Source organism: Helianthus annuus, chromosome 11 (genome assembly GCF_002127325.2).
Source record: "Helianthus annuus cultivar XRQ/B chromosome 11, HanXRQr2.0-SUNRISE, whole genome shotgun sequence".
Lineage (NCBI taxonomy): Eukaryota > Viridiplantae > Streptophyta > Magnoliopsida > Asterales > Asteraceae > Helianthus > Helianthus annuus.
In genome coordinates, this window is record NC_035443.2 from 58,116,510 (window position 1) to 58,126,313 (window position 9,804).

Genomic DNA, 9,804 nt, shown 5'->3' on the forward strand with positions numbered 1-9,804 from the left:
CCCGAAGAGCCACACTTTCTTTTCTAACATTTTAACATATTTGTTTTCACTCACCACCAACCCAATTGCCTCTCTCTAACATTCAAACACAAAAACAAAAACAAAAAAAATAAAACAGAAAAGGGGATCCAGCGCCACCGTGAGTTTGTTGTACCCTACGCCCTACACGGCGGCGTTGCACATTTCCGATCAAACCTCACGTCGCCGGTCACTTACAGACGACGGATACTTCTATAATGTCATTCATGCAGACGTTTCTCCACCAATGCCCCCTCGTCTCCGGCGCTTTTAATCAATCGCTTCCTCCGCTCAAATTCACCGTCAAATGTTGCTCCCTTACCTTTCCGGCGACCGTTGTGAACGGAAGTGTAGATAGGAAGTCTAACGAGAGGAGTGAGATTAGGCTTGGATTGCCGAGTAAAGGTCGCATGGCTTCTGATACTCTCGATCTTCTCAAAGTATGATATTAATCTGTTATCAGATTTTCATTTTTATGTGTTTTGTATTCTGTTTTGTGTTTGAATAATTGAATTTATTTATTTTTTTTATTTTTATTTTTTTTTGTAAGGATTGTCAATTATCTGTGAGGCAAACGAATCCAAGGCAATACGTTGCTGAGATTCCTCAGGTTAGTTTAGCTTGTTTGATCATTTGCAATTTATACGTAAATTGATATGTTGATGAGTTTATTAGTTAGTAATGAAGTGATGATGAAATATGAGTTTTAGGTTTGGTGAATAATGTCAAAGCAGTTTTGTTTTAGTCAAGTAGGAGGAATAAACTGTTGTTGCAAGTTTGATGATGAAATTGAAATCAGTTATGCTTTATTATGTAGCAGGTTTGGCATCAGAAATTGGTACACCGAAATTTAGCAAAACTAAAACCAAATATTGTACCTAATATGTTCGGTCGGTATGAGTATGGTAGGTATGGGTATGGGTATGGTATGGTACGGTACCGTTAAAATAAAAGTCCCGAATGGGTACCGTACTGCATAATACCGATACTGAAGTTGAGATAAATACCGAATACCGTACCATATATGTTCGGTTGGTATTTGTATTAATATTCAGTACGAAATTACTCATCCCTTTTAGGCCATCCGTAGTCATAAAGCCTCTTGTGGGGCGTTATATCACTAGAGCCCGTAGTCATAAAGCCCCTACCCATCATTACCTAATTATTAATTTTCAATTTTATTAATTAATTATAAAAGCCTTGCTTTTTGTGATTGGTCAAAATTATGAAAAGGAAACTCCATAACGCCACGAAATGCATGGCGCCTCCCCTCTCTTTTGCCCCATAACGCCGCCCGTCGCGGTGTGCGGGGCGCTATGGGGCGTTATGGCCCAAAAACACCCACTTTTCGCGCCCCATAACAGTGGGTCTTAGAAACTAATGGCCTGACTGTTTTTTTGTTTTTTTTTTGTTTTTTGTTTTTTTGTTTTTTTGTTTTTTTTTTTGTTTTTTTTGTTTTTTTTTTTTGTAACGGTATAGGGAGTCAAATCCCAATAAAGAGTCCATAAAGGTTATGGTCTGACTTTTGTGGTCATCTGTTACTATTTTGTCATTTGAAGTTGCGAAGAATATATTCTCAGAAAGAAAACATTGTGATTAGCTGTATGTTTTACAAGCTGCATTGCAATGCAAATGATACCCTTCTATAACTAAAATTCATAGAGTTGTTTATATAATAGGCAGCTTAGGGTTAATGACTAATGTCCATACGGGCCAAGCCCGTAATTTTAATTTTGCTCATTAGTCTGATCGTCAGCTGATGCATAGAGAGGGCCAGACAGTCAGCTTTCTTAAGGTCAACTTTGGAAGATCCGAAAGCTGAGAAGCACCTAAGCTGTCAAAGCTTCATCGGACTCCATGACTCAACAGTTCTGTCATCCTACTAAGCACAAACGAGCAAAGAAAATAACTGTCATACCTGTTACATAGTCACATTGTACTTGATGTGATGAAGTATCAAATTTGTGACAGAAATTACATGGTTGAGATTGACATATATTTATCTGCAGATTGCAAATTTAGAAGTCTGGTTTCAGCGTCCCAAAGACATTGTACGGAAACTGCTTTCAGGGGATCTAGACCTTGGTATTGTTGGCCTTGACACGTTTAGCGAATATGGACAGGTAACACAATGTAAGGAACAATATGCTGTATATTGTCCTAATTGATAATTATTCATGTTCCTAGTTGTCGTGACTTCCTACTGTGTTTATGTATTGTTTTCCTATGTTGTTTTGCATTTACTATGTTTGGGCAGTTTAGTTACTTGAGTAACATTCTTAAATGACTTACCTTTACTTTTTAGTCATCGTTTCGAGTGTTTGTTTGTTGATTGTTCCTCTAGGGAAATGAAGATCTAATTATTGTTCATGATGCACTTGCATTTGGAGATTGTCGTTTATCTCTTGCTGTAAGTAGGCCTTCTCTTTAAGAATAGATTTAAGAACATTAACTCATCTTTTAAACTTCAGACCTACACGTGTGCCATTATTTACCTCTATCTTGTAGATTCCGAAATACGGGGTTTTTGAGAACATCAATTCAGTTAAGGAGCTAGCACAAATGCCTCTGTGGACTGCTGAGAGGCCTTTAAGAGTTGCCACTGGTTTCACTTATGTAATCAGTTCATTTCTTAAGTAATGCTATTACGATTTTCCTTTTTAGTATTTTGACCAAGTTGGAAGTTGACTTCGGTATTTGTATTGCTATTCTCTCTCTGTAGCTGGGCCCTAAATTTCTGAAAGAAAATGGCCTTCAGCATGTCACCTTTTCAACTGCTGACGGAGCACTGGAGGCAGCTCCTGCGGTGAGTCTTTCTTTCTTCTGTCAGAAATTACTCTTGTTACTAGGGGCAGCAATTCATGACATGACCCTAGGGCTTTAATCGAGTCGAGCCAAGCCAGGTTGAGAGCTCGAACTTAAACGAGACAGTTCGTAAAATGTTCGAGCTTGCTCGAACCAAATCGAGCGGGCTCGTTAACTTTTTTTTTTACGAAATATTGATAACATAAAAAACAAAAATTACACATATCTATTTATATTAATTTTATTTTTCTAATATTTTAAAGACCGAAAGGCATACTAAAATTATTATATGTATAATTTTGTGTATTTTCTCATATTTTTATAAATTAAATTAAAAATGTTAACACTTCAACCCTCTCCCACATATATATATATTTTTTTTATTTTAGTACATTTAAAATTAAAATTAATCTATATAAAAAATAAAATAATTCGAGCCGGCTTGCAAGCTCACGAACCAAGCTAGACCTAGCTCGAGCTCGACTGTTTACATATCGAGCTGAGCCGAGCCGGCTAGTTTACAATCAAGCTTTTTTCAAACCGAGCTTTATTCGAGCTTTTTCCAAGCAAAGCTTCGAGCGAGCCACTAGCTGCGAGCTTTTTGAACACCCCTACATGACCCATTTAACCCCTTTATTAAACAAGTTGACCCGTCAGTTTACAACTTGATTACAACTCATTGGAATTATGGCTAAATGAATCGTGTGTAGGTTAGGGTCAATGTCTTTGACACGAATAAATATATGGGATGTTTTTTGGTTAGATGGTTTAACCCACCAACCTGACACGATTGACACACTAATTGTTACTATTTTAGACGTAAAGATCGTTATGAAAAACTAAACTTACGATATGCATTTACTCTCATCTTCGTATATGATGATTCTAGCTAGCAACTGAACCTGTTAATGTTTTTTCACTTCTTATTTAGATGGGAATAGCTGATGCTATTGTGGATCTTGTCAGTAGCGGGACCACATTGAAAGAAAACAATCTCAAAGAAATTGAAGGCGGAGTACTGCTAGAAAGTCAGGTGAAGTTTATAAGTCCAGCCTGGCATGCCGCATGCCTTTTTTTTAGTTTTTCAGTTTGCTGAACGGGATTATTTTCCAGGGCATCATGGTTGCTAGCAAAAAGTCTTTAATGCAGCGAAAAGGTTTATTGGACATCACACACGAAATTCTTGAAAGATTCGAGGCACATTTGAAGGCGCTCGATCAATTTACAGTAAGTCTGATATTTCTTTATTGGGCCAATTTAATATATACCTCTAGAAACTTGCATAATAGGATATTTACCGTACTAAAAAAATAATATCAGATACACCCATTCAAAATACTTATAATATCATATTACCCATTGCATTAAATACAATCTATAATATGACCATTATACCCTTATCTTTCTCTTACACTCCAAACTCTAATGTCCTAATGCAAGTTATAAGGGGGTATAAATGTAAAAATGTTTAAAATGAGTATATTTGATATGATTTTTTGTTGGGTAAATATAATATTATACCAAGTTTTGCGGGGATATAGGAGATCATCCCTTGTTTGTTTATATTGTTTTGAATGTCATTTTCGTCCCTGAGGTTTGGCCAGTTTTGCGAATTTTGTCCAAAGGTTTGTTTTTTCGCATCTGGATCCAAAAGGTTTGAAATCTTGCCACCTTCATCCGGCTCGTTAACTTCATTCATTTTTCCCGTTAAGTCAGGGCATTTCTGTCTTTTTTGTTAACTTAAAGGGCAATCCGGTCTTTTTCCACACATTTCCAACGAGTTTACATAAAGTGAAAAAGACCGAATTGCCCTTTAAGTTAACAAAAAAGACGAAAATGTCCCTGAATTAATGGAGAAATATGGATGGAGTTAACAAGCCGGATGAAAATGGCAAGATTTCAAATCTGTTGGATCCAGATGCGGAAAACAGGCCTTTGGATGAAAGTCACAAAACTGGCCAAACCTCAGGGGACGAAATGGCGTTTTACTCTTACATCTTTTGTTTCAAATTTTTAATTACTTGTTTCCCCTTTATGTAGCTTAATGTTTATTATTTTTAAATTTTAATAACTTCTTCCATATATATATATGTTTCACTAAAGACATTTTGAGAAAATAAGTTATGGTATTTATCAAAAGTTATATGTTTCACCAATATAACTTCTTTTCAATCAAAATATCTTCAGTGAAACATATATATATCAGTAATAAAAAACTATAAAACAAAAATGTAGAGTAAAATGCCAAAATCGTCCCTAAGGTTTCATATTTGCTTGTTTCATCCAAAAGGACAAAAATGCCCTTCACGTTAACAGATTAATAAACTGAGTTAGTGATTTGGATGGAAATGACGATAAATCGCAAATCTGAAGGACTCAAATGCACAAAAAAGTCATTTTGGATGGAACAAACAAATATGACCAAACCTCAGGGACGATTTTGGCATTTGACTCTATTTGATATGATTTTTGGTTGGGTAAATATGATATTATACCACGTTTTGAGGGGATATAGGCAATCATCCCTTGTTTATTTATATATTTTTCATCTTCCATTCCAAGAAAGAGGGTGCATTTTTAGTTTTATGTCTAATATAGTAAGTAAATTTCAACAAATAATGTGTCTCAGGTAGTTGCCAACATGAGAGGAACCAATATAGACGAAGTATCTGAGAGAATTCTGAGTCAACCGTCATTATCTGGGCTTCAGGTGAAACTTGATCTGCATGGTTTTAACTAACTGCTAAACCTAGAAACTCAACATGATGTTTCTATATGTGCAGGGACCAACCATAAGTCCAGTTTTTCGCAAAGTTGACGGTGTGGTAACACAAGATTATTATGCTATAGTCATTTGTGTACCCAAAAAGAAGTTGTACAAATCTGTTCAGCAGCTCAGATCGGTACGGAATCCAAATCTTGACTTGTATGATATAATTAATAGTTGGGCGGCATTTAAATATGTACTAAACATATTATTGTGTTATGTATGATTACAATAGTTATATCATTACAATATTATAGTCAAGTGAATTCAGAGGTTACAACCATTTAAATATACTTTGGGTGCTTTTTAACCTAACCCATTTGGTCGTTTCACTTATAGTTAATTTGGTTTTTTGTTTTACTTGTTAGGATTAACCATAACCTAACCTAAATCGACTAATTCATAAGTAAATCGGCCGCAAGTGCTCTCTAGTTTAGGCTCCATTTATATGGAATGAAAGGAGAAATGAAAATGGCAAGTTACAAACTTTTCATTCTTTTATGAATGTGGGACCCGTATCGTTGCGTTTTACAGGCCCGGCCCGACTTCATATAAACTTGGGAGGCACTAATTGTATTTTGTTTTCTTTTTATGTTTGTAGATTGGAGGTAGTGGAGTTTTGGTGTCCCCTCTGACCTACATTTTCAATGAAGAAACTCCTAGATGGAATGAGCTTCTTTCAAAGCTCGGGCTTTGAGTTGTTAAAAACTCGCAGCGTCACTTTTTTTTACCCCAAGCATGAGCCGTTTTCTGGCTTTTAGTTTCTTTGCTATGTTGTATCTCAAGAACCATGGTCATTGTTAGCTCTAAGATGCTTGCAGTTTCTTTTAAAGACCAGCCTGTGATGAAGCTTCTTCATAAGGAACAACTGTTCTCTTATGGTCTGATTTCTTATTTACTTTTTGGATTCAAATTTTCTGTATTAATCTATGATAAAGGTGTTGATTGTAATGGCGGTTTAGTTAACTCCGTCTTTAAGGATTGTTATGCTTCGTTCGAACCCGAGAACACAAAATCAAAAAGGTCTACGAGGAGGTGAGTTGTGAGCAGACCCGAAATATTTGGTACCCGGTAGCAAGAAATTTATTTGGTACTAGTGCTAATACCCGTGAATTTCGCGGTGTTGAGAAATGATATGTTTTTTATTGTTTGAAAAAAATTACGTTTATATTGATCATAAAGATAAAGAAACTGTACGGATGGAATTATTATGGAAATCTGAAGTTCGAGATGAAAATACTTCTGCTTGTTGGAGCATCGTAACCAATAACCTCGAATTCATTTTTGACCAATTGAAAAAAAAAACAATCATCACCTAACGAAATATGTTCAACTTGAATTATATCATGTCATCCAACAACACTATACCTATTGTAAACAAATTATATGCAAAGAGTTATATTAGTAATATATTGACAAAGAACATTATACGTTTATGATGATCATAACGATTTTTTTCGAATGAAATTATTATGGAAGTCTCAAGAAATAAAACAACCAACGTACTATTGATATAAAGGGTGAATGATGAAATTACGTTTCACTAGTTCGAAATTTCAATATCAAATATAATCTTGATGAAGCTCTGACCATGACGATACATCTTTTTTTTTTAATGAATAACTGTTAATTTGAAATACGAATGTTGTTAAGTAATACGACAATTGAACGTTGACGATTATCAACTTTTAACTTGTTTACCAAATAGTATTTGAAAAGCTTTAAAATACTACTTAGTATATGAAAATGAAAGTTTATTTGTAAATTTGTTAATCCCAATCTAAGATTAAAAGTTAAGCATCAAAATCTAATCTAAAATATAATAGACAGAAAAAGATTAAAAGTTTATCACACACCCAACTTGTTTGTAACAAAAGATTATCCAATTAAAACACTTAAAAAACAATGCACGTACTACGCATAGAATTTAAAAGAAAACATAGATAATTCATCATCATCATCATACTCGGTAAATCTCATCAATAGCAAAGCAAATGTAGGATCAGATAAGGGTAAGACGTAGACAGCCTTACCCATAAAAATAAAAAACTGCTTCCAGTAAGACCCCCTACACGAAAATGTAATTTTTCCATCAATACTCTTTTTTAATACTCAATTATACAATAATAATACTAAACTACTCCCTTGCCCACTTATAAATATGAGACCTTCTCTCTCTATAAGACATGTACTTGGTAATACACGTGACGGAATAAAAAAAAACAATATACATATTTATGTAATTCTTTTCACAATCACATATCACAATAGACTAACCGATCATTCATTTGACCACCAGACAAAGACGAACTGAAGGACACTGTTGAATGGATTTTTTTTTTATTTCACGCATTTCGTCTAAAATAAACAGGTTTGATTTTGAAGGGGTATGGTTCCAAAAAGTCGCGCAGATCATCTGGGTCGCGCGCTGGACCATACTTCTTACTCAGCAAGACTGATCAATCTTAGACTCGTGCGGGTTGCTTAAGCAAAGCCTGACTTCGCGCGAGGTCCAAACAAGAGAGAACATCAGTTTCAGCACTTAGCATTCTGAATAAAAGCCTTCAGCACCTACAACCTTGCGCGGGCTAGTTACGTGCTCAGCAAGGGTCGCGCAGGAGTTAGAGCGCAAGGCCACTTCAGAAAGTACACAAGGTACAAGTGGCATAAGAAAGAGCCAATCAGCGTCCACCAGGCTGTGCTCTATCGTGCTCCACGATCGTCTGATGTTCAGGAGACAATAAGTACACAATAACGTCTACGTGGCACCAATCAGGGGGCGGCAACACCTGCCCCATGACCTCCACTTACCTGCTGATGGCAGAGGGACAACAAGGCCGACAACGGGGACACGTGGATCCAATCATGATGCGCCAGCATCAGAGATCTTCTAGAAGGCATTAATGGTCAATACCAGTGAGACAAGAAGGATATTCCCTGTTTGTCGCATTCCGGCCCAAGGCCCATCAGCCCATCTCTTCTTACACCTCTCCGGCTATAAATAGAGACTTACATGCACAGGTTAAACATTCTACACTCTCCTCTCTCACTCTTAACACACACTTATTTCCTCAAAGCAGATACTTATTCTCACGCCGGAGTCTGGTTAAGAGGCCCATATTCCCTTCTTAACGAGCTAACGGTGTTCTGTTTTGCTAGAAGAACGGATCAAATCGGAGCTCAGGAAAATATAAGAAGATTAACAATCATGTTTGAAACATAAACCAAACTAATTAACCTTAACATTAGTTCTCTGTTTCTTCAGATTTCATGTTTGAATAAAGTCATATGTCAATTTATATTTATAATACTAACAAAGGATGTAAATTACACTTTTCGTCCTTTATGTTTGTATCGGATTGCAACGCATAGCCTTTAACTTCAATAATTACAGTCACAATCCTTTATTTGCAAAACCTGTTACACTCTACGTCCTTTAGTATTAGCCAGGTTAAAATTTTCAGTTAAGTTTATTCCCTTGAGGGTATTTGTCACACCCTGGCTTTGCGGAAGCGTGGTTAATTTGGTGTGACTTCTTTATATCATAGCTTAACCATAACAAAGCTATATGAATAAAAACCATACAAGATCATCCATTCAATTTAGTTTAAAACCAAAATACAATAACACTGTTTTAACGGGAACACACCCTAACGACCATAACCTTGTTCAACAAACATTACAAACTTAAACATAACACAAACATGGTTTAAGGACTGTGACTTGTCCAGGAAAGAGTCACATTCCCTAAACCCGGATGACCTCGGAAATAGTGCAGCGGGAAAACGTGCCATACCGTGCCAGATCCTTTAATTCCCTGAAATACATGTAAGTTGAAAAATCAACAATAATGTTGAGCGAGTTCATGTGTAAGTGAGTAAATAAACCTTTGTATTTATCAAAATCCTGGTATGTAGCAAATAAGGAAAAAGAGATCACCAATGGTTTGCAAGGCCATTGATATGTGTGAAATGCAAGTAGGAAGGCTCAAACCTAGCAGATTTATGCGTCGGGTACAAAGTCATCCCGAGGTCCGTTATGCTGGGCCTGGGACTGGGCTCGCTACACCCAAATAGATCTATCGCTCCTGCCCCTCGGTCCTACCCTGAGGATTAATGACCTCAGGTTTCCGCCTACCCATTCACATGATCTAAGTAGTAACCCTCCTTACGCTAACCATACCATGTATAAAGTATTCATAATCAAAGTAACAT

The 9,804-nt window shown here is 36.2% G+C and overlaps 1 protein-coding gene across 2 annotated transcripts; it reads left to right on the forward strand.

The window, feature by feature from the left end:
• On the forward strand, positions 1–6,590 carry LOC110867724 (ATP phosphoribosyltransferase 2, chloroplastic). Of its 2 annotated transcripts, XM_022116732.2 has the most exons (11): positions 4–458; positions 569–628; positions 2,028–2,141; positions 2,363–2,428; positions 2,527–2,634; positions 2,741–2,824; positions 3,755–3,856; positions 3,937–4,050; positions 5,453–5,533; positions 5,607–5,726; positions 6,192–6,590. In XM_022116732.2, exons 1-11 carry the CDS (start codon positions 237–239, stop codon positions 6,285–6,287), a joined length of 1,167 nt encoding a protein of 388 aa, XP_021972424.1. In that variant the 5' UTR covers positions 4–236; the 3' UTR covers positions 6,288–6,590. The 2 variants fall into 2 exon arrangements, with proteins under 2 accessions (XP_035835196.1, XP_021972424.1); XM_035979303.1 differs by lacking the exon at positions 569–628 and having other exon boundaries at positions 1–458.
• Positions 6,591–9,804: the final 3,214 nt, after the last annotated feature.

Excerpts from the sequence above, each read along its gene's own strand:
- LOC110867724 (XM_022116732.2), top strand. The coding sequence starts at position 237 with ATGTCATTCATGCAGACGTTTCTCCACCAATGCCCCCTCGTCTCCGGC. Across the intron at positions 629-2,027 it reads ACGTTGCTGAGATTCCTCAG|ATTGCAAATTTAGAAGTCTG; the intron begins GTTAGTTTAGCT and ends ATTTATCTGCAG. Across the intron at positions 2,825-3,754 it reads CACTGGAGGCAGCTCCTGCG|ATGGGAATAGCTGATGCTAT; the intron begins GTGAGTCTTTCT and ends CTTCTTATTTAG.